Below are 25,816 nucleotides of genomic sequence, written 5' to 3'. Positions count from 1 at the left end.
CTGATTCAGCCCTGACTCTTCTCTTTTGCCATCCCCTTCCTTAACACCTGCTTTGAATGAGAACCCCAGCACTAGGATATCAATGATTCTTCCCAACTTTAGTCCAAACCACTGATCACATCTCACCTTGCCCTTAAAATGGGTTAAATCTTTTATTGTTGTGATTCACGTATTTCAGCTCCTCCTAAATGCTGTATCTGATTCTTCTACCTACACACCTTGTTTTTACTTTTATTTACTTTACCCTTTGATTACAGTCCTCTTAGGAACATAGGACAGAGTTGCACAGGTCATAGAATTCATTTATCCTGTCTTTTCCTGCCAAATGTGTCATAGAACTATTATAAATCTGTCAAGTTCTATCTTTAAATACATTTTCTCCTCTTGCGCTTCTAAGGGAAGGTTGTTTTTGTGCCTAACAATTAGAAACTATTCTCCAGCCTGATTTATATCTTGCTTATGCTCGTTTCCTTTTGTGACAATTCCATATATTATCATCACTGATATATTTAGAGCTGTCTCACATCTTTCAGATTTCATTTTACTAGGTTAAACAAATCAAAGTTTTCTAATCTTTATATCTGAGATATATCTCCATTCCCTGGAGTTTTCTGTTCTGTTTGAGTCTGAATTCATTCTTCTTGAACATGGGTGATCACAATTCCCTATGATATCCAATGTGGGATGTAATAGTACAACAGTATTAATTTTCATATCTTCATGGGATATGTTTTATCTGATCCTAAGCTTTATGTATCCTAGGCACTAGCTTATTTCATAGATCTATCATTCTGGTGACTCAAAAATGCTTTGTGAGTCATGTTCACTCAGGAATTTCACCTGGTTAGAGTCTCTATTGTTAATTTTGATAAGAAGAAGTTACTGTTAGTCAGTATGTGCATAATGCTGAATCTTGTATTATTGAGTATCAGTATTCCCTAATTTTCTGTTATTTCAGTCATCAAGAACAAAAATTGCATGCATCTATTATCCTCCACAATATTCTCAGCAAAACTCATTAAAAAAACCTCATTTTTAATGCAAAGTTTGTGAAGATATTAAATGATGTTTGTCCCCGGATAAGCCATTGCCTGATTTGACTCACACCCTTCTTTCATCCCACAAGTTCTCACCTCATCCACTGTTATAGCTGAAAAACTTCACACCAGTCTTCATTTTGCTAGTCATGGCTCTAAGTGCACCAACAGTCTCCTTGCCCCACTTCTATGGGTTTGACTGCTTGTGCTCAAGGCCACCTGTGAACCGGTGCAGCTATGTGTTAGACCACAGTGACAGAGCTGTGCAGTGAAGACACCTTGTTGGGGCTTTGCATGGGTGATACATTTAAGCTCAGGCCTTTACTCTTGGTCTCTGCCTGTGATCTGCCTGCCTTGATTTGAAATGACCCAGATCCTGATCTACAGGGTTCACTTCCTGGCTTGACTTCAGAACTGTCTCCTTGCTATGAACCAGACTGGAGATCTGGACTCTTGGCTATTCCTAGTTATTTTCACCAGACCTGCTCTACTTTCATTTGGGTGCTGTGGAATTGAGCCCCATTAGTGAGACAAATGCCCTGTCTGTGGGCAATATTCTAATATTCTCCTTTTCAGGAGCAAGGCCCTACTTGCTGCTGCTTGACACAGCTCAGCATTTTACAGCACAAAATTATTTCCAGTGGTTGATTTAAGCCAGTAGGTTATCCTAGCATATCTTGCCTTTCTGTGCCCTCAAGCAATTACACTTTACAGCTCTGTTGTATGGTTACAGAGGTGTTAATGTTGGCTCTGAATGGTGATTAGGTACCTGGGTATGACAACAGTGCAGCTGAACTGGCATAAGTTCTCACATTAAAGACTATGTAGGCTCAACAATGGGAAAAGCCGATTTGAAGAAAAGGTTAGGTAAATAACATATGTTGGGTTTAATATTGATGTAATATTGATTTTTTTGGGAAGCAGAGACCCCTACAACCAATCTGCTGTTGATCTGAATAGTTCATGAGTCATTGGGATATTTTTCAGATACCTAAAAGGAGGAAAACATACTGGGACAGACATAGAAGTAGTGCTAGGTTTGTTTTCAGGAGTAACAGCAACCTGAGAAGCTGCACTGACAACAGTGAATTTGACTTGTCTCAGGATATGAATGAAAACAATGACAAGATCTGAGTGACATTTGAACACAAAGATAAAATTATAACCCACTGCAGTCTCTGTAAGAGATGAATCCATGCCTGAGCCTATGACCTAAGATCTGAGAGGACTTCTACATAAAGCAGAAGAGGATCCTCCTTTGCAGTTTCTACACTGTCTCTGGAGTTTTATCTCAAACTCATCCCCTGTCTTGCAGCTCTTGGAGCTCTGGGAAGGATTTCTCCAGCTGAGGGGTTCACAGCCTGTGCTAAGGTGGCTGGCACACAGCAGCCACCACCTTGTTTGACTTAATAACCTCAGCATTGCTGCATCTGATGAACATGCTTCTGGACTCAAATTGGTGTAGACGTAGGCAAATCCCTACCGATATAACCAGTACTGAATTCTCCAAATTGCAGGCATAAGGTTGAGGTGAAGTGGTTCTAATAAAGTAACTTAGAGCTTATTCCTTTCACTTATGCATGAAATTCCTCACAGTCATTTTTTTTTATTATTATTTTTATGTTAAGGGAATTAAAGAGGGAGAAGAAGCCAGGAGAAATCAAAGGACAGTTGTTACTGATATGGAAACATTAGATGAACTAAACAGAGACATGGAGAAAACTGTGGAAAGTGCCATAAAAAACAGCTCCCTTTCTGTCTCTCATATCTGACTGTATGCTTCCAGAACAAAGCAAATAGCTCTTGAGAAGAAAACCATCAAGATGAATCTTGAATTTGCGTTTCTCTGTAAGAAGCGCAGAAGGCCACTACATCATCTCTTGGCAAGGGGAACTCAGTATTTTCCATTTGCTTGTGACAAATGGCTGAGCCACATAAGAGCATCATTGTTGTTGCACTCTCCTGGGAGAGTAGGAGCAGTGGCTTCCAGATGGCCGCAGAAGCAGTGGGTGCCCTCTGACAGGCACCAGAACTGAGGCCATCTGGGGTGAAACCACAGAACTGAGCGGCTGCAGTGAAGAGAGAGAACAAGTCTACTCAGCACAGATAAAAGGGGAAGGAATAAACAGGCTGTGTTGCTGGATGCAATGCTGTGTTGTACACAACATGCGGTGTCCCCATGAATTTGGGTTTGGTCTAACGAGAGAAATACACCAGCAGAAAAGGCTGAGGTTTGAGGACTGAAATAGGCAATGAAGGAAATTCAAATGTGTTTTTCTGGACACCAGATGTCCCTGTAAATGTTGCTTAACGTTGACTTCAGCAAGTAAGGATGTGTTTGTGTGCACACATACTGCAGTACTTATACGGGGAAACACGGACAATTATCAAATCTCAGTGCGAAATACACGGAAAGCTCAGCTGGAAGCACTGTGCTGAAGGACTGCGGGGATGCAGGGTGGCCGTGCAGTCAGAAGCAGGCCTGTGCAGCTTGGCTTTGCACCTCCCGCAGACACGGCATCGCTCAGCCGAGCTTCGCTTTTCTAGCAAATGCCATCCATTAACTCCTTCTCCAATAAGCTTACACGCAGGCTCACAGTCTTGTGGTGTACTTTCTTCCATTTTCAAAATGCCTTCCGAGAAAGCTGGTGTTTTTCTACCTTTTAGATAACCTGATGTTCCCAGGAGGCCGGGCGGGCTGTGAGAGCCGGTCACAAGCGGCCACAGTTACGGCACGTGCCTCCCACGGCGCGCGGCCCCCGGCAGCCCCTCAACGCGCAGCTCCCCCCGGGGCCCGGCGGTCCCTCTCGCTTCGCGCGGAGCCGTCCCGTGGCGGCGGGGCGGAGAGCGGCGGGCGGGGTGGAAGGGGCAGGGGTGTGTCCTGCTCCTTGTCCGGGGCACCGGGGTCCTCTCGCCTCTCTCCGACAGCTCACTCGTCTGGCGGGATGGGCCGGCGGCTCGGCCGCCCGGGAGCGATGGCACGGGCAAGTTTGCCGTTCCTCCTGCTCCTTGCTGCGCTCTGCAGCCGGGGTCAGCAGCCACAGCCGCCACCGTCGCAAAGAGGTACCGGGGAGCGGGGAGAGTGACGAGAGCGGGAGCCCCGAAGTGACAGCAGTCCGTGCCTCGCTCGGGGGCCGCGGGGTGGGGGGCGGCCGTGGCAACGGGGAGAGGGACGGGTAGCCCCCAGTGTGGGGGACCGGCGGGCACTGCTTGCTGGGACGTGGTCAGGCCGAGGGGAGCTTATAGGAGAGCCTTAAAAACCATCTTCAGCTCTCAGTGCCCCTTCTGGTGCCTGCCTTGATGTTCTTTACGTTTTCAGTCCTGCTAAAAGCAGTTCAGTAAGGATAGACGACGGGTGCAATAAAAAAGAGTCATGGGAATAGCATTTGGCTTCGAGAAGTATGTGATGCTGTGCTGTAGGCTGAACACTTGACATTAGGAATTTTTGGTCAGTTTAGGGTGTATTGAACTTTAAAAATACGATGCACTGTTATTTCGGGGGGGGGGGGGGGGAATGTCTCAAGATGTGTAATACTATTCTTACTGCATGAGGATGAATGACCGTTGATCAAGTATATCTGTAGGTGCTAGAATAACCCAGGGATAAAATCCCTCCCAGAATGTGGTTCGTCGATGAGTTAATGGCAAACATGGAAGACTGAAAAATACTGATTTGGCTTTTTTCATTTTTTTCCCAAACGTTTGCAGTGAAGGGATGCGATCGTCTTAAGTGAGAAAGTGGGTGTCCTGGGCTTTCATATGCTGCGCTGTTGCTGCACTCTTATAACGGAGTTCTGGTGATTCAGAGAGGAACTCTAGCACATCTAATTTCATGTTAATAATGTGATGATGGGACATAATCACAGATGAGTTCAAGCGCTGGCCTGCCAAATTTTAAAGACGTTTACTGTCTTCTGAATTCCTCTCCGAGATCTGTCACAGCTGCTAGGCGGTGCTAGCACTGTATAGAACTCACTACATTGCTCAGGCAAAAAGGTACTAAATTCCTTTGCAGTGCAAGAAGTTTGAAAAGCGTGACTTCAACAAGTCCTGGAGGAGATACACAATGTACAGAAGTATTACAAGACCCTTGATTTATACCTTTAGACTTAACAACTCTTGTTTTTCCAGCTACAGTTATTTGGCAATACCTGTAACGCTGGATGGTGTTACTCTAATTGTTAGCACCAGTCAGATGTCTGTGGAGAAGATTATGTAACAGAGCTGCAATGCTTTGAAAAACAGAATTTGAGACATCGCAATGAATTCCCATGTTGTTTCTTAGAACAGAACAGTTCAAGAACATTTTGCACCTCAAACATGAGAACAATCTGTAATTCTGTGGGTTGTTTTTCTTTTTTTTTCTTCCGTTTTTAAGTCAGTAGAAGATTTATTGTGGTCAGAAACCTGGAGTTAATTTTAAGTTTTTGTTTCTGCTACACGTGTTCTACTCCTCATATGAACACTAAGTATTCATGTAGAATTTCTCATCAAAAAGTAGTATGGGACCCAGAAAGACATGCACATCCTCTAACAGGATTTCTTAAAGATACACCTAACTTATGGCTCAGGCAATCTTACTGAAGCACTATATAACGTTACTTTTAAAAGTTAACCCCTGGTGCGTGCTCTTTTCCATGAGATGGGTGAGAGACAAAGTAGTAACAGTTTAGAAAGGAATAACCGATATTAGGGATGGGGACAAGAAACTGATATACTGTGCTGTAACCTGATCTGTGGTGTCAGCTGCTGAGAGCAACGGAGATAACTCAGGAAGTGCAGGTGTTCCTTCACATCACAAAAATCCCAAGTGTAAGTTGACTCTTAACAGGTGATGTAGATTGGGTGCTCATGAAGTCAAAGGGAAATGAGGGGTGAACATCAATAATATAGAATAATAACATAAAATTAGCAGAATGTCACAGTGACTGGTTGGTCAATATTTTTTTAGTTTGTCTATGGACGTAGGTTATTAAAGTGAGTTTTCAGGATTTAGTTTAAAACTGCAATATAGTATGTTATATCTATGCCCTTTTACATTCATTCATTCTATATGCTACTAAGTAGCTTTGCAGGTAAAAATATGTTGTGGTTATTTGTAACATTTTACTTTTAAGTTTTTGTGCATCCTGATTCCATCTAATTTAATAATTGCTTGAGAAAGTGAAAGCAGAGTATTTAGATGAGTTTTAGGTTTAAAATGTGAGAAAGGAAAACACAACATTGACAATTCTGGATAAGGTGTTGGAAATAGGTAGAATTGTCCAGTCTGACTAGAGCCGTAAATCTGTGTTTTGTGTACACGCTTTGACTTGAATAAATCACAGCAAAACTGGGAGAAGTGGATCTTGTTGCTTAGAGAAAGTCATGCATTCTTGTACAAGTAAAAATGTAAGATGTATTTTAATATAAAAATCTTTGGTATTCATTTTTCATCTTACAAATTATTTATTTATTTATTAGGAGTCTTTCTTACTAAACTTGGAATACTAAAATCAGAATGGTGAATCTTTAACCTGCTTCATAAATCCCCTTTAAAATTATACAGCAAGCAATCACTTTTAATTAGTTCAGGCTGGAGGAAGGAATCCACCCACATATGTTCTGATTTCTTATCCAACTACTTGGACTGACAGTTTTTGGGATTACCACATTTTGGAATAAAAGGCAGCAATGAATCCCCCGTGTAAGGATTTTTTGCTTGTCTGTGCCGAGGTCCAAACTCATTTATTTGTAGGTCAGGAATGGCAATAGGACACGAAGACAGGCAAATATAAATCAGTCTGTTTACCTGATTATTTCCTGTTCTTTCCCTATTTTTATACTAGTCAATAAGCCCATAACCTAGTGAATACTTTTCCTTCTGAATGAAAGCAGTGTCCTTAGTATCTGAGAGCTCTTACACTACAGGCTATATTAACAATAGCACAGCCAACATCATGCTTTCAGATGTCAAATACAGACTAAGTTGTTTGCTAAAATTTATACTGACTCCATTCATATCTTTGAAAGAGGAAAGAGATTTCCTTGATGCTTGCCAATGAAGTTTGTTCCTGAGCGGGCTCCTGCTGATGTTGATGACTGATACGTGTTACTGTCTTATACTGGCTCCTGTAATTGCTGGCATCTCATAGTTTCAGCTTAAACTCAGTTTTGATATTCTTCTTAATCCAAAAGTATAGATAAGAGAGATAATGAAGAAACTGATAATGAGTTTTGGACTGCTTCTGTACCATGGTTAGAGATTAGACCTTACTTCTTTTTCATTTTTAGGATTTATTTCGGCTAGGAAATGATTGGATCTCCAGACAAAGTAACTTAAATTATTGTGAATTTTGTCCTGAGGGATAATGAAGGTCTCTCAGGATTGTTGAACAAAAACCAAAAGTTACTGCCCTCAACTTTTTCAGAGGTTCAGTCTCTATTAGTTGTTCCATAGCATCACACGGATTTGCCTTAGACTGTTCTCCCTGCCAGATTCCTCAAGCAGACATTATCTTTGAATCAGACCTTGTAATAACATTAAACACTAAAGCAGCTGTAGAAGTATTATGCCAGGGAGCTCTTGTGAAACCTCGGGAAGAATGATGAACATTCCTACAGAGTGGATTATCCAAATACCATTACAACTCCTTCTTCAGTCACCAACCCCCATGTGCTTCATCTTCTGTCATAATGGATTTAAAGAGCAATTAAAAAAGGTTACCAGAAGTGAACAAAATATTTGTTTTTAAACTTATTTTTATACCTATCAGTTTTTATAGCAAATGGATATATCTTGTAATTCACTTATCTGATGAGTAGGGTATTGTTTGAAGTCAGAAAGGATATTTTTTTATCAGAAGAGTAGTTTTGAGAACAGTTTTAATCATAATGTATTTTTTCCTGCTGCTATAGGAAAGTGGAGTGAAGTTGTGGGTAGGCAGTTGGGAACTGAAAGGTGCAAGAAAAATAAATCAGAGGTACTGGTTTTCTGCATACTTCCAGTGAGAGTTGAATAAGGATTTATTTTGCTTTTCTACACATATACAACCTCCTCAGATATACCCCTAGAGTTTTAGATGCAATTTTCACTTGTGCAGTCTCTGTGTTCTGCTGGAAGATGCTGAACACAACTGTATGATTCCTCTGTTCATTCTGGATGCTCAACAGACTGTAATTCTGTTCTACAGAAACATATGGATAGTTCTATTATAGGGAAATGCATCTATACTAACTTCCTTGGAGTGTATCGTGCACTGAGAGTGAAGAACAACTCTTGTACATTTGGTATTGTACTTCTAGGCTGAGAGAAAAAATGAATTGAATGGCATTATTTATACAAATTACTGTGCTTCTAAGTATGTATGATAAAATATGAGGGCTACTCTGAACACAATGCCTCCTATTTTGTTATGTTGGCTCATGATGTCAGAGGTGGATATTGGCAGCAGAGGGGCAGTCTGATAGAATGGTGTCTGATGTGGAAGTGGGTATGAAGCAAAGGCATGTAATTAAATTCTTCCATGCAGAAAAAAAAAATGGCACCCACTGACTTTCATCTACAGTTACTGCGTGTCTGTAGAGACCAAACAGTGGATGTGAGCACAGTGAGGTGGGTAGTGCAATTCAGCAGTGATAACAGTGGATCACCTCCACTGGTACAGATTTGTAGAAGCACAGTATGCAGGCTCTTGTTTGTGCTTGGCAAAAATGCATAGGTAATAGTGATGATTATGTGGAGAGAGAGTGTTTTGTAGCTAAGAATTTACTCAGTCAAGCAGTGTTACAGTGCTCTCTGTATCTGTTGTAGTTTCCATAGAGATAAATAGGACACGTTATTTTCAAATTGACTTGTGTACTTAGGTTGCAGTGATAACTGTTTTGTGCATTTTCTAAACCTGGCTACAGCATTAGGGAATATGAATAGTCTGGAATTTTCTGAAGCCAGAGAGCCCTATGAAACAAGAAATCCATGCTTGCTTAAGAATGCAAAGTAACATATTAAAAATACAGGACTTTTCTATTTCTGGTGTTTTCAAATAACAAATTTAACATGTGTATATGAGCAAGTTCCGGAAGCAGTGATTTGAGTGTGACTCAGTTGCACATCTGGTTTAGTTGTATGAATTTTTTGTGCATTTCTTGTAGTGACAACAAAAAGATGATTGTAGAGTGTCAAAAGTACACTAACAATGAATAAAAGAATCCCCATATGGAGGGCATAGCCTCATCGGCTCTTGATACCAGTGTAAGTGGGCAAAGATTTTTGTTAAACATTCCTTCTCAAAAAAGAATTGGACCTCGCACAAAAAGGTATTCTTTACCATGGAAGGACATCCCCCATCTCCTGCCCATTTAGTTGAAAAATATATCTGTAGTATGTACATTCTTGACTATAGTGTCCTTCTCCAGCTGGGCACAGCTTTCTAACTTAATTCCATTGTACTAAGGTTGTGTATGGGCTTAGGGTCTGTGTAAGTTGGATCAGCTTCTTCCCCCATCACTTTTGTTATGGTTATATAGTAAATATGGCAAATATTTTCTAAAATCAGATTTGCTGGGAAGCTTTTACATGCATACCCTATAATCTCTGATTATGCATGCAGCTCCAGTTTCCCCCCCAGCTGCAGCTTTTACACAGAAAACAAGGTGGTCATTTGCCAGCAAAATTAAAAGTTAAACACATGTAGTGGCTTTATAGCATGTTAACTAGAGGGGAAAATGCACTGAGGCTGCTTGCTGCCTTGGCAGGAGTTGTTTAAAAGGGACTTTGAAGCTCAGTTTAATTGTTGAAAACTTTCGTGGTAGAGGAAATTGACGAAAATGGCAATAGTAATAATCAAGAGCTTGAGTCACTTGGGAAAAATAGAGTATCTTAGAAGAATGAATTGGAACTGAAGTAGTTATGAGTTATTTGCTTATTCATGGAACATATGACTTATCTTTTGGTCAGTATTGTTACTCTCCTTATTTCTCTTCTTGCTGTCCTTCTTAGATGACAGTAGCTAAAGGGATCAGTGAATGCAGCTGTGTTCTAATATATTTGTTCTTCATGTTACTAACGCACGTGTGGCTGATTATATAGTACTTTGCTTCTGCTTAAAATACTTATTTGTCCTAAGAGTCCTTTTTAAAACTTCAGTAGTTCAGAGGTGGTGTAAGGCAAGAGCACCAGCACTTCCATGTAAGGGTTTACTGATCCCTAAGAAAGTATGTGGAGGCAAGTTAGCAGATACCTCCAGATAAACTTCAGTATAAGCTTGTGCCTCTAGGTAATCAATAATCTGATTAGGGCTTGCATGCTGCTGAAATCAGAACTGTCAGTAGCAACTCAGGAAATTAATCTTGGATTTTGCTGAGTTGCTGGCTCTATGTGTGGCAGAAGCAAAACTGTATAGTATATATATACACACAGAAGAGCAGTGGACATCGTGAAGGAGGATGCTGAGAACAAGATGGTGGACGTCATTTTTCAATTAGTGAAAACTTTGGGTGCTCCCATATCTTCTGTGCTGTGTGTAGCTCTGATCTCTGTATCTCAAGTGTGATACAATGGAGTTTTGGAAGTTACTGAGAAGGATGATTAACATGACTAAGTTCTTGGAGCAGTGAACTTAGAAAGAGAGACTCAAAAAATCAGGATCCTTGGGTTTGGAGAGGAAATATCAGGGAAGGGAGAGAACAGGTTGCCTGGGAAAGCTGTGAATGCCACTTCTCTGTTCAAGGGAAGGGACTTGGAGCAACCTCTAGTGCATGGATGTCCAACTTTTTTGATTGCCTGGGCTGCAGTGAGTGAAGAGGAATTCTCTTTGGATGCAGATACCTTGGTCACTCCAAAAGTAATGCCTCCTATTTCTTTCCATGGAAATTACAGCAGATACAAAGAGCACAATAACACTGCTTGATTGAGGAAATCTTTAGCTACAAAATGCTCTCTCTCCACATAATCATCACAATTACCTATGCATTTTTGCCAGTGATGAACAAAAGCCTGCATGCTGTGCTTGTAAAAATCTGTACCAGTGAGGGTGATCACTGTTGTCACAGTCATTGTCACTGGTAAAACACACCGCCCACCAACTCATTGTTCTCACATCCAACGTTTGGTCTCTACAAACATTCAGCAAGTGTAGATGAATGTCAGTCGGTGCCATTTTTTCTCTATAAAGGAGATCTTGTAAAAGTCTGGTAAAGAGACAAGATGATTTTTTTTTTTTTTTTAATTGCAATTCTATGCCTTCCATCTTGAAAGAGTGCAGGTAATATATTTATGTGAACTGAAAATAGGCTGATAGTGCTCTGGTGTTTGGTTGGTGCTGAGGGGCCAAGTCAGGCCACTTGATGGGGCAGAGTCAGAGCTGCTGCCATAGTGATGCAGGGCAGGGAGTGGCCACAGTGTGAACTGTGCCAGGCTGTAGGCTGTACACGCCTGCTCTAGTGGAAGATGTCTGTGCCCATGGTAAGGGAGTTGTAACTAGATCATCTTTAAAGGTACTTTGCAGCTCAAACCATTCACTGACTTTACTGAGGCTTGTACAATCGCAAAGGCAAAAGTAAAGGTGAGCATTGAACTACTATCCACCAAGTGCAGAACTTAGAAGCAGTGATGCAAACTGTGTGGAGGTTGGCTTAAAAAATGATTAAAGGGTAAAATGCATTTTACAGGATCATTAACTTCTGGAATTTACTGCCATAGAAGAGTATACTGATAGAGAACGCCAACGGTTTCAAGAAGGAATTAGACAAATTCATGGACAGAAGGTCTGTAAAGGGATGCCAATAAGGGAGCACTTAGAAACCCCTCACTCACTTCCTTTGTGGGATGCCAGGTAACATATAGGGAATGACCACAGTGTCTCAGCAGTCTGTATGATTTCTCCTAATTGAATATCAGAACCCTATTTTGGAGGGAGTTGAAGAAAGAGCTAGGAGAAAAGAAAATCATAAAGAAACCAAGTGAAACTGGAGAATAACAGAGGATATATTTATTTCCTCAATAAAGTTGAGGAAAGTGAGTGGTGATTGAGGGATCAAAAATGGAAAAGGAATTAGAGGTGGGTGTGTAGCAGGACAGCTTGAAACTTCCCAGTGCTTGCTGAATGATCAGGAAGTTGAGATGATACTACACAGTGGTACTTGCTGAGAAACATGAGAGGACTGAAATGGAAAAAAGGCTCTCATTCTGAAATGTTACCGCTCCTTTCACTTATATCTTAGCCCCTCTTGAGTTTTGTGTCCTTATGATTTGGAAGGCAAGATGTTTGTGAGAAAACAACACTACTGATTAGAATCAGAAGGACATTTCTCAAGGCTAAGCAGTTCCAGTTTTCTCACTGTCAACTTGTAGAACAAATGCTCCAAGCTCCAGTTATCTTCATGGCCCTTTGCTGGCCTGTCTTCAAGATGTCCATTCCTTATACTCAGCCTTTGTATGTTTGCGCACAGCAATTGTGTGCATTTACCACTGCTGAGCAGAGATCACCTACCTCATGCTTCTGGCAACTCTCTTTCTAATGTTGGCTAGAATTCTTGAAATCCTTTGCTGTGAGGGCACATGGCTGGTTTATGTTCACTTTGTCCACCAGGACCTTCTCTGCAGAGCTGCTTTCCAACCAGTTGGCTACCAGTCAGTACTGTTTCATAAAATACAAAAGTTAAGATACTACTTCTGATGAAGTATCAAGCATACCCTGACTGACTTCTTGAAGATGGACCACACATATGGCAGAAAAGTATTGCTTTATACACCTGTTCCTGCCTTTCCTTGGACAGTGAAAACCTAACCAGCAGAGAGGATACAGGGATATATAAACCATTTTATTGAGCATTATGGTAATTTTTATTTTTATTTTTTGAGCTTAGACTAAAGTTAGCATATTGTTAATGCTGGAAGAAAATTGAAGGTCAGTTTTCAAAAAGTTTTGACAAGGTGTAGGCTGGCCTGACATATAATCAATCTTGAAGTGATGGAGCTGAAGAGTATATATTATATACTGGAAGCTTATTTGTAATAGTTATAATACTAGTCATTATCTACAGAACCTGTTTTCTTCTACTAACAGGAGAAAAAGCAATATTCAGGTAAAGAGAATGCAGCCAATTTCTTATAGCTCAGCTATTAAAGATCCAGTATGAAATAAGTGTTCCTCTTTATCTGTTAGATGCTATAGTACTCAGGAATCCCAGTTCTATAGAAGATTGTTTGTGTGCGATCTGTATACTTTTCATGAGAATCTCTGTGGAGGATAGGAAAATTTGGGGGCAATCCACTTCAAAACCGATCTATTATACCTCTAATGTAGAGGCTCTTCTTGCTCTTCTACTTCTGTTCTATGAACCATTTGTGCATTTGTCCTGTAAGAAATTCCAATAGTCTTTCTTTTCCTTCATTTTAGTTGTAAATATTTTCCTAAGTCTTGTGTCTAGGAACATGAATCATTGCACAGAAAATTCTACTTTAAGTTACAAAAAGAAAGTCTGAAACAGTATTAACAACAGTTGTTGGCCTAGCTTGTTGGTGAAAACCATGCAAAAACAACCCTTACTGTAACATGCAAAATATGAACTTAAACTATTAGCCCTCTATCAGTTATTACTAGTCTCTGTCTTTATGTATTCCTGTTACAAAAACATTGAAGCTTTTTCCCCCCCAGTAATTGTTGCACAGACTATCTATTGTGTGTAACAGAGGCTGAGGGGCATAAGTAATACATGCCTATGAGCACTTGGCATACCTCCAGCATCAAATGTGATTGGAGAACCATTTACACTGCTTAGGTGCAGGACTTCGGTTATGGATTGTGAAGGGCATTTTTCTAGGCTCTTCTTGCCCCATAAGTAGAACTGTTTCTAGGAAATAGAGAAGATTTTTGCCACATGGTATGAGCATAAGTATTTCCAATTAATTGAAAATATGTTGATAAATTAATCTGTTAACTGATCAAGTACTTCTGTAAAAAAAATTCAAACTGAGTCAACAGTAAGACCTAGAATGAGATGAAATTACTCAGCTCAATGTTTCACAAATTTTAGTAATTATTAAATTTCGTGTTAAAAAGTCATATTCTAGTACAGCAGACCTTTATTCATTGAATTCAGCTTAAAAAAATGTGGCATCTGCCTAGAGTATGACAGTGCCTGTACAATTATTTTCTAGAAGTGAAACAGAACTTACGTATTCCTTGCTAGACTAGATCTGCAGAGTCAAAGGAAATAATTTTCTGATTACCTGGTTTTTATTTAAGGCTGTTATTTTTAATCAGATATTTAAACTACCTGATATAATGTGATGTGCATTAATTTTAGTGAGAAAACTAGGTTTGTTTTAAATTACAGCAGAAAGTCTTATTGACTTCTTTGAGGCAAGAATTTAATTCCCGGTCTTTAAAAGGGGAGCATACAATCCAGGAAATAAGTTTGCTCAATCTTAATGTTGTTCTGAACATATGTAAGCATAAGCAGTTTATTTCTGCTGACTCTAAGAACAAGAGGGTCCCAGAGCTGTCAGAATGAATAGCTAAGCCTTCAGCATGAGCTATAGTTGAAAACTACTGACTGAGTTGCAATAGTGGGCATTTAGTAAGTGTTCTTTTATGCTTAAATGAGACTTCGTTTCTATACTTGTATCAGTTATTTCAACTTCATAGCAGTACATAACAGTGAACAAACATTGCTAACTTTTAAGGTAAACTTATTATTGATATGGCATGAAAGAGGAAGTTTTTTTAAAAGGACAGATCCATCCTAAACTTAGTAATTAAATTTCTGTGTCCAAGCTGAAATCTCTTCACTGTATCTTCTGGGTGGAAGAAACAGCTGTTCTGAATCTGTAAAGATCAAAGCATCAATTGGCATGTCATCAGATGGCATTTTCAGAATCCCATACATCTATTTCATGAACATTAATTACTCCTACCCATCCACTTATGAGTGTATGCGTATTTTATGAAGCACTTGACCAATGGTAATTTCAAACAGGCATATAATTCTTTATATTATTTCTTGTAGTTTTTAGAAAAGTTTTGTCCCTAGTGTGCCGTAACATACAGTGGAGGACTTCTATTTCATCACAATATACACTACTTGGCAAAGATGCAACTTACTTACTGTTTAGCACTACTACTTATTACTAAGCTGCATTAAAATACTAAATTGAATTAATTATCTCCAGGAACAATTTTGAGTAAGTCTTTAGTTTTAATTTCAGACTGTGAATATGCCTGAGATACCAGACCACGTAGTTCAAAGCAGACAGATGGGCTGCTAGATATGGTCTAGCTATGGCAGCATAGATTGACTGACTCTAAGGAGAAACAGGAGAGGAGATTTTAGTTATTCTGTCATACTTTGCTTTAAGAAGTATTTTTAAGAACATTGTAGACTATAGGCACAGTTTCTTTCCTGCTAGCTCATGACTTAAGCACCCACAGGTATGCTCTTTACTGTGTTGTAGCAATTAGACAGATCAACACAGTGTGAAAGGCATTACAACAAAGGTGTGATGACAGAAGATCTGGCACAATAGAGAGATGCTATAAGGGAAAAGAAGAAGACTGCTCACCTGTATCAAGAGTCTAGGTTAGCAGGGGAAAGCTTCACCAAGGAGAGATCTCCTAGAAAAGATCCTTCCCTAGTGGCAGTCAGCCCTTAAATGAGGTCTAAGAGAGGTGCAGCCAGGCTCCACCCCTTCTGGTCACACGTCTGAATTGCCTTCACCTGTGCTCCCAGAGCTGACTGGGTCCTTTCCCCAGGTGCTCAATCAGTGGTTCAGGCTGAGACTCAACAGTTACCATACATGGGTAAAGAACTGCCTGAAGAACCAGGCTCAGAGAGTGGTGGTGAATGGAGTTAAATCCAGCTGGTGACTGATCATGAGTGGTGTTCCCTGGGGGTCAGAACTGGGGGTGTGTCCTGTTAAATATCTTTACTGATGACCTGGATGAGGGGATTGAATGCACTGTCAGTAAGTTTACAGATAACACCAAGCTAAGAGGTAGTCTTGATCTACCTGGGGGTAGAAAACCCCTTTGGAGGGATCTGGACAGGCTGGATCATTCTGCTGAGGCCCATGGAATGAAGTTCAACAAGACCAAGTGCTTCATCCTGCATTTTAGCCACAACAACTTCAAGCAACACTACAGGTTTGGGGTAGAGTGGCTGGAAGACTGTGTGGAGGAAATTGACTTTGAGGTGTTGGTTGATATGCAGCTAAACGTGAGCCAGCGGTGTGCCTAGGTAGCCAAGAAGGCCAGTGGCATCCTGGCTTAAATCGGAAATAGCATAGCCAGCAGGAGCAGGGAGGTGGTTGTCCCTCTGTATGCAGCACTGGGAGGCTGCGCCTGAAGTATTGTGTTCAGTTTTGGGCCTCTCACTACAAGAAAGACATCAAGGCCCTGGAGCGTGTCTAGAGAAGGGCAACAAAACTGGTGAGGAGTCTGGAGCACTAGTGTTATGAGCAATAGCTGAGGGAGCTGGGATTGTTTAGTCTGAAGAAGGGGAGGCTCAAGGGAGACCGTATTGATCTCTACAGTGACCTGAAAGGAGGTTGTGGCAAGGTGGAGGTCAGCCTCTTCTTCTGTGTAACTAGCGACAGGACTTGAGGGAATGGCCTCAAGTTGCACCAGGAGAGATTCATGCTATATGGATGGATATTAGGAAAAAACCACCAGCCTTGGAGGTGTTCAAGAAACATTAGATGTACTAAAGGACGTGGATTGGTGGTGAAATTTTGGTGGTAGGTGGGCAGCTGGACTAGATAGTCTTAGAGGTTTTTTCCAGTCTTGGTGATTCTATGGTTAACTCATTGCTGTACTTTCACCTAATTGGAAATATTCTGTAGAGATGCATATATTTCAAATATAATGTTTTTTGCAGTCTTTCTGAATGCATGTGCCTAGCTCCCCATATATATCAGTTGATGAAGAAAACAGCAACAGGATGAGTGTATGTTTTTGAAAGGTGATATTTGTACTTAGGGGATCCTCAGTGGTGTGGAGAAGAGGGTGAAGCTGGATGCAGTAAATGCTTTTTAAATAGATACTGTACTACGCTTAACCTGCTACATTTCCAGTGCTCTTATTTTACAAATGCTTACATGCTCAGTATGGGATTTTTGAAACATATCCACTTACTGTTATTAGTTGAATGCTTTGCTATTGTAAAGTCAGACAGTAGAAGGACAAGTAATACATGAAAGATTTAGAAGGTCAACGACCTTCTAAATCAGACAAAAATACATCTTTTTGTCTTTGCTAGTAAACTACTGCAAACATGGTATTTGAACAACATAAAGAGGAAGTTATAAATTTAAATAAAGGCTAAAAAATAATGTCCTAGATTTGCATCTGGATTTTGTTACCAGTCTCAAGATGCTACCCAGAGCAACAGCATGCAGCATGGGAAGTCTGATAATGTTGTGCATCTTTCAACATCATGCATTCTAAATTGAGCATGATTTCCTGTAGTATTGCTGATATGCCAGATAAAACAATCTTGGGTCCAAAATCAACCTCTGTTATAAATGGATGCTCTTTGTTATCTGTATTTGTGCTGTGTTGTGTGATTAACTGTTCCTTATCAGAAGAGGAAGAACATTTTTGTTTTTGGTATTGTGTGTAGACTTGCTTTTAAGTGATAAGCAATTGCAACTTATATGATTGTTTAGTTCAAATGAAGTTATATATTTTTAATGCTACGTTTAAGTGTAATAGTAGTTTTATTCAAAGCACCTTTATATTCTACTCTCATACCTCAGATTTTTTGTATATTAAATATGAATATGTGTGTATATATATATATTTAATTGATCCTGGAAAAGTTAGAGGTCTTTAAGATATCTTCTCGAGACTCCAGTTTTGTTTTTGGTAGTATGGTTAGAAGCCTGTATTTAGAAGTTTGAAAAGTCTGTGTTACTAATCCTGTAATTTTTGGAATCTTGAATTGTGATTCAGTTGGTTATTCCACATCCATTTAAATAAACATCCTTAAAAGTCTGGAGGCTGCTTCCCATATCCAAAGCCAAGGCAGTTTGATCTAAGTTCTTGTTCTCATGAGCAACGTGAGGCTTATAATGGATGAGATCATTCATTAGACAAACTAGTACACTTAGGGAAAAATGCGTGAGCTTTTTGGGTGTGAAGTCCTCCTTCAGATATAAAGAAAGTATCTTAATAATGCCTTTATCTCCATGAAAGACATAAAACAACATGCGTCTCTGAACCTTGTAACATTCGAAATTGTTTGAAACCTCAGTAAGTACTTGTGAGGTGACATTTGTGATTTACTAAAAGCCACCTTCCCTTACTAAAGAAAAACAAGGAAAAATGTGAGAAACGTCTTGTAAGTTGGGAAAGTGGCCTTAGAGGGTGGCAATATCTTTAAAAAGATGAATTGGTGTAATTTGGGGGAGAAGTAGAAACTACAGGAACATGAACTTCAAAAATCTTCTAAAAGGATAGTGAATAATAATAACAGGTATATTATGGACAGAAGACAACTTTAGTACATGCTGTAGATCTGTCCAGGCATTTAAGTAGCAAATGTGTATAATTATTTTCCCTCTGGGTGCTATTACTATCTGTGCTATCCTGGATGTCTCATATATTTTGTGTCTGTCTAAGGTACTTTGAAAAACTCTTTTAAATATAAGATACTCAACTCCATATTCCTGGTAGCATTAAAAAACAAGATATGTACCTGTTTGTCTGTGGCTTTTGCAGTCATATACCTATTAAATTAAATAACATTCAGGCTTCACAAGTAAGATAGTAATCTAAGTTAATATGGCTAGATTTTTTCAGGGAGAATGTTCTGCTACCTGTGTTGTTTCTTAAACTGTCTTTCTAGGAATATGGAATGACTGTAATCGCAGTCATTCAATGTATTGCACATTATAGCTGAAGTTCACTGAAGTTAAGCCACATTTGACAAAGTCAGCAAGTAAATATAATACTGGTAACTCTTTCCTTCTCTCCCTTATTTAATTAGTGGTAAGCTCAGACATGCTGCAAAGAATCATAGAATGGCCTGGGTTTAAAAGGACCTCAAAGATCATCTCATTTCAACCCCCTTGTAATTTTTTAGCATGATCTAGAGTCATGTAAGCATTACAAATTATAATGGGCATTTCAAAGATCTTTGTCACTTACTAGTAACTCACATATTACTGAAATGAATGTATGCTTAGTATTTTTTTGAGTTTTTTGTTTGGCTTCCAATTTGTAATGAAAAGTTATATTTTGGAATATGACAGAGCTAATACAAAAGTTGAACGTAATTCCAACACTTGAGTGTATTAGTACTGTTAACAAATTAAATAAACTGAGTATCACATATATCTCTATGCCATGTATATGTATGTGTCATGTATTTTGATTGACTGTTATGCTTAATCAGTCGTAAGATTATTATTAGCATGAGTGAAAATTTTTCTGATGCCTTTCCATTGTCTGGTTGCAATTCAGGAAGGTGAAAGACATTCAGAAAATACAATGCACTGGGACAAAAGGCACCATGTACTTTATCACCATGCACTTACATGTAGGACATTGCTTAATACCTTGCATAGACATTTAGCAATTAGGATTCTCTTCCTTGTCTTGGACTTTGTCTTGTTCCTCAAAGAAGTAATTCTTCTTTGTCAGGTTTTGTAAAATGGAAATTGCCTTTACAATAGTAAAAACCTGAAGTGTTGAGTGATTTTCTTACAATCTATAAAACCTGAAAAGGTAAAATCCAGTACTAGATGCAGATTCTTGCATCGTATGTTCTGCAATACTTCTCCTTTTATTGTTTGCCGTGTGGCTGAAAATTTCTTTTTTTGTCAAGTGGCATGGTGGTAGGTACATGAAAATCCTTCAGTGGTGCATTTGCATTCAGGCTCCTTTTGGGAACTGAAAGCTTTAGGGTGGAGCTGAAAGGCCTTTTATACAACCCTGTTTCCATATTAAGTGTTATAGGTTTATGCTGCAGGGAAGAAGACCGAAGTAATTGGCATGTGAAGCTGTAATAGTCAGCAAGTATACTGTGCAGCTGAGAACTGTAACATACCTTAGATTGCATTTTGTTAGCGGACAATACATGAACGTGTTGGAAAAATGGCTTTCTTTAGTTTCTTATTACATCAGATTTATAAGAAGTTTTGAAACCACAGGATCAATAATGATTTAATTCTGAGGCTATCTGTACAAGTAGGTTGTAATTTTATGATGTAAATTGAACAAGCCAAAGTATGCTGTAGGGGAACTGGATAAACACTGTGGTCTGTTAAAAATTGTGATAGATTAAAAATATATCTAAAATGAACTGTGATATAGAAAAACTTCCTGGAATATATATAGCCATGAAAACTATATAGAGAAACTCATAGACCCACATACTGACACCAAAATTTGGAGATAATTTGAACAAGTATTTGGAGACTGAGAACAACGCTAATAAGAGGAGTATTGAGTGCAGACAGAAACTGTATATTGAAGGATTTCAACATTTGTTTTTCGACTATTAAACAATAATATTGCAACAAGAAGCCCCGAAAAGTACTCTTTGTTGATTCAGTGTGGTGTTTTCCTTGTCTTCTGGAATACTTAGCAGTTGCTATGTCAGACCTTATACATTACATGTAACATGAATTTGATACAGTGAATCAACTCCTATGTTCCTAAAAACATATTAAAAGGAGGTCAGGTAGCAGAAGGAAAACAGCTAGAGGAAACTTGAAATAGTTCTAAGCTCATAAGCTTTTCTCCCTTATATACCTGCTGTATAAATTATGTTTCTTCTGGTAGAGTAGTCTAAAATCCCTCAGTAGGCTTGAGGCATGATGGAAGACTGTAGATCTCCACCTCCATCATTTGCTTTGATCTTATAATTTACTTAAAAATAACAGCATTCAGTCTGTTCTAAAAAAGCTTTTATCTTGTGATTTATGTGTTGTTTGTTGTCAATAAACCTTTGAGACAGGAAAGCTTATTTGATACCTAGTATGGTGCTAAACATATTTATTAGAATGCCTAGCATGTTAGTAAAAAGCTTTTTTTTTCTTTCATTTTTCTTACAATGTTACAGTGTTTCTCTTAAAAAAGAAACTTAAAATAGCCCTTACAAACGATTCTGCTCTGCTGAGGTGGAAACCAGAACTCCTTCTGGTTGTCTAAAGAACACAAGCTGGAAGAACTTGTTCCCTTATGTTCCCCTGTCAGCATGACCTAATCACCATCTGACTGTTCAGCTCAAGACACGAATTTTTATTGTCATTCAGTATTTAGCCTCTTTGGCTTACTGAATGTTAAAGGAACTTATCCTATCCTTTGTCTTGTACAGCATCAGATGAGCTGAACCTGTCTCTTTTGTTACACAGCTCCACAGGCCAGCTCTCAAACGACAGAGATCTTCAGTCAACTGTTCTCATATGATTTCTCTTAGACGTGAAGAATTTCTTATACTTCAGACAGAAAGTATCACAGTTGTATTTTAAAAATATTATACAATTACCAACTTTGGGTGTGAGCTATGAGTGAAGAGAGGGTATGAAGCGTAAGAAAACTGTCAAAAGCAGACAGTACTGATTGAGCAGTCTAGATAAAATGCCTGTTGTAGTTCCTGGCAATCAATCAGAAAAAATGTCATAGGAAAGTAGGTAGGAAGAAAAGAGAGGATGAAGAAAAGAAGTAAATTTAACCTGAAAGATTAAGGAACACAATGGTTCTAATTTGAATAAAATTAAATAAATCTATGCACTTAAATTTTATTGACTTATTCAGAAGCACAAATCAACAAAGCATACATGAAGGCTAATATGGAAATTTTTCGAAATACTGTAGAGGTATAAAATAGTGGGACAAATGTACTATTTTGACAAAGAAAGATCCAGTATGCTTTTTCTAGAAAGCGGAATTGATCCATGGAATGGGGCTGTGAAAGTCAGTACTTCAGTACAGAAGCTAATTTCTTGCACTTGCAAGTTGGCATCAAAAGCTAAAGAAGTCATCTGTTTGCAGCTAATGTCAACCTTGCTGTCTTTTAAGGAAGCTGCCTGCCATATCTTACTGAATTTATTTTAATGGTCATTCAGCTAATTCAGAACTACCTAGATATTGTATCAGTGGAGAAGAATATGCCAATGGCTTCTTGCTCAATCTTGGCTTAGTGTATGGTTGTGGTCCTTGAGGCTTTAAACCATTCAAAATGTGGTTAGGGCTGATGGAAGGGGAATTTCCCCTCCAATTCTTGGTAGAGGAAGGCTCAGAGGAAAGAGAAAATCTAAGAGGTTTTCATGCCTTCCTAATCTTTGGGAAGTGCTTTTATGACAGGATTTTGCTGTCTTCTTGTAGACAATTTGTACGCCTTAAAGGACATTGTTGATTTCATTTTTTTCAGCTAATCTAAGAGCCTAGGCACCTTAAACATAAGAAGATACCAAGAGTCTCTGACTCTGACTTACACTTCTGGCAGAAATGTAGGTATGACAAAATCTTAGGTAATTAACTCTACTGATCAAAAAATAGAAATGAAGTTGATTAAGGGGGCTGTTGTTTGGTATAGGCTGCAGTAAGACTTTTTTTGGACCTTGTACAGACTTTCATATATTAAGGGCATGGAGTTCAGTTCTCTGCTTTCTTGCTCCTTAATTAAACTGTGGGCTAGTTACTTGATCTGTTTTTATACTCTTGTCAGTGCTTCTTTTCCCCCAAGCATTTACTACAACAAACTTCACTGCCATATATCTGTTAACATTTCTTTCGTGTTTTAGTTTTTAAAACACTCCTATTAAACACATTCAGTCTAGATATCTTATTACATCTACTTTATCTATACTTGCCTTTCAGAATATTTACCAAACGAAATGATTTATAATTCATATAACTCATTTTAAAAATAGCTTTTGTAAAGCAGACTCCTTTTATTTACTCCATTTTAAATTCTTTGTTGGCAGTCAGATTGTATGTACTTCTTTTTGATTGTGTGTATTTCTTTTTGTTGTAGTTGGGTAGAAGTGTGGAAGACCTGAAAAGGTTCTGGCAGTGTCCTAAAACATCAACTCAAAAGTTGAAAAGGTTTCATACTCATGCTGGTTTTCTTTGTTTTCCTGTTTGTTTGTTTGTTTTAAGACAGTATATTTACAAAATTACTTTGAGTGGGCTATTATGTTAACTATGCCATTCTTTTGGGCTAATTTCCTAATTTTGTATTGCATTTCCTTCTTCATAAGGAAATTTTATACATGAAGCCTTACAGTTCACAGTATCTCTGAGTTTAAAAACTTGTCCCACTGATCAGTATGTTCTGTATGACCCACTGAGCAATAGGCTCTAATTGCTCACAGAAACTGTTAAAGAAGCAGAATATATGAAACAGTGACATATTGACAATAATAATGTATAGAAGACAACAGAGGCTTGATTTGAAAAGAAAACCTGTGCTTTGGAATGACACTTTTCCTTTATTGTCACTGTGAAGAGTGGCTGTCATCTTTACCGTTAGAAAATAAAGGCATCAGTGAATATTAAAGTAATATCAGCACTTAATGTAATATACAGTTAAGTGATGTGAAGACATGAAAAATTAGTTTGTGATTGTTCATGCTTAAATTAGACTATGGGGTTCTTGGGAAAAATTGTAAGTTATGTTGTAATTCTTTCTGTCTGAGAGAAGGAAGCACCTTTGGGAGTTTGTAAATACATAACACTTTTATGTAAACCTGGTAAATCATCAACATCACAGGACTGAACTAGCAGCAAAGATATTCTCCTCCATCCTGTTCCACAAGAAAGCAAAGCAGCAAAACTTAAGACCAAACTTGCTATATGGAAAAAATATCTCAATAAAAACAGTGTTTACATTTTTTTATCAGATTGCATAGATAAGTTATGTTTTCTTAAAGGATTGTGGATTGTTTGGCTTTTTTTTAGCAATTAAGTTGCTGATAGTTTATTTAGATTTTTATTTTGTATTAGGTTGATTGCACTGGATATGGTGAAGTTTTTGCAGAAGCCAGACATGTCAGATGCCAAACTCTGTAGCTGACAATGAATTTTGTTAAATACAGAGCAAAATTTAATATTGGATCTTTGCTTTTTCTTCATGAGGGTAAGGTTGATTCTGTTCACCCTAATGACCAAGTAACTGGTGACAGTGTGTTGGTCTTTAGGCAAGGATCATGATTTCTTAGGCAGAACAGCTTACAGTTATACAAGTACTTAGGTGTCAGTAGGATTTGTCCCTGATAGTAACGTGTCTTATGCATCCCAGCTGCGGTCTGGAGTTGTGAGTTGTTCTCTAATTCAGAGAATTTGGACACGGGCAGCATGTTCTCCCCTGCTTATCTTTCTTGGGAACATATAGATGTTATTGCTCCTGCCTTCAATATTTTACACTGCTGCCTTATAAAAGGCAGTTGATTAGCTAAAGTTGTTGGAAGTATTCCTTTGTGTCTTCTTTATAGCTCTGCACAGTGCAGTTTTGCACACAGACCATCTGGCTAGCTAGACATTTGATCAAAGTACAAGGGACAGTCAGGAACTTACATCTCAAAATGCACTAGTTGACCCTAGTGACTTTTTCCTACATGAATTAAACTGTTCTAGTGCTAAATCTCTTTATGAATGTGCAATAGAACTATGAATGTAAGTGTAGGAATAGACATTAAGGCAAATAAATGTGCACAAACTAATCTTGGCTAAAAGTGCTTAATTGTTGTGTCATGAATAGCACAATGTAGATATGAACATCTTGAGAGAACTGTTCAAATAAATACTACTTGATTTTGTCTGAGGTGGGTATAGGAACCTTGTATTTAAAGGTTACTGTTTTTCAGTAAATACATTTGGAAAATATACATGCTACCAGGTTTCTGCCAAACACCTGATTGTGTGTTTTGCTGTCATTGAAATGCTCCTGAGGACATCTGTAATAATAATAATAACCCATCTTGGAGGAATGAGCGTCTGCACTGTATTTTGTGAGTTTTTAATCACATTGAAAATAATTATCTGTCTTTTTAGTGTGACTGTTTCTGGTAGAAGAACAGGTTTTAATAAGGTCTAATAGTCATTTTTTAAATGAGACTATTAGAAAAAGATGCAAGAAAAAAATTACTTTAGATTGCAGATGATCTCTTGATAGTTCCCTTCATATCAGGACTGAGTAGCAGTTGATTAAAAAATAGCTAGTTTTTGCAGAGGACATCTTTAATTTCTGCAGAGTGAAAAAGAGTATCAGTTGTCTTCTCACATTCAGCTGTTGTGATGATGTCACTATGGAATATCTAACAATATATATGTACTGTTATTTCCTTTTCCTTTTAAAGAAAATTCTCTTGACTTTATATGTTATCGAAAAGCTCCTACCAGATACTGCTGTATTTAGATAATTTTATAGCTAAACAAGTGAAAGAGTTTTCATTCTCAGCAATAGAAATTGCAGGATAATATGGAGTATAGTTTCAGTTCATGCAGATAATACACTATTGCAAGTGTGCCCAACCTTTGGCTGTTGGGCCACGTGTACCTGGCACAGGTCACACTGTGGCCACCCTCTGCCCCACACCATCATGGCGGCAGCTCCGTCTCTGCTTTTACGACAGGCCAGGCTTGGCTCCTCAGCACCATCCAAACTTTGGTGCACTGTTGATCCCGTCGGGGTTTAAACCAGGGCATGGGGAGGGCATAGTGCAGTGCCAGCTCAGGTTATGGCAAATAAGCTTATTGATTTTGATCCATTGGCTAAACACAGTCCTGTGCATATTGAAAAATATGCAGCCACGCTTTACATTTTCATAAAGAAACTTGAGAATAGGCTTC

General features: G+C 38.7%; 1 protein-coding gene across 6 annotated transcripts in view; it reads left to right on the top strand.

The window, feature by feature from the left end:
• The first annotated feature begins 3,927 nt into the window (after positions 1–3,927).
• Positions 3,928–25,816, top strand: part of LAMA2 (laminin subunit alpha 2) — a 336,526-nt gene continuing 314,637 nt past the window's right edge. For all 6 annotated transcript variants that reach the window (XM_040697911.2, XM_040697907.2, XM_040697910.2 and 3 more), the window contains exon 1: positions 3,928–4,100. In XM_040697911.2, coding sequence (XP_040553845.1) covers positions 3,983–4,100 — 118 coding nt within the window. In that variant the 5' untranslated portion in view covers positions 3,928–3,982. The remainder of the gene's footprint in view (positions 4,101–25,816) is intronic.

The sequence above is a fragment of the Gallus gallus genome, chromosome 3 (genome assembly GCF_016699485.2).
Source record: "Gallus gallus isolate bGalGal1 chromosome 3, bGalGal1.mat.broiler.GRCg7b, whole genome shotgun sequence".
In the NCBI taxonomy this organism is placed as follows: Eukaryota; Metazoa; Chordata; class Aves; order Galliformes; family Phasianidae; genus Gallus; species Gallus gallus.
The sequence above is the reverse complement of the archived record's forward strand: the minus strand, read 5'-3'. Positions and strand labels throughout refer to the sequence as shown.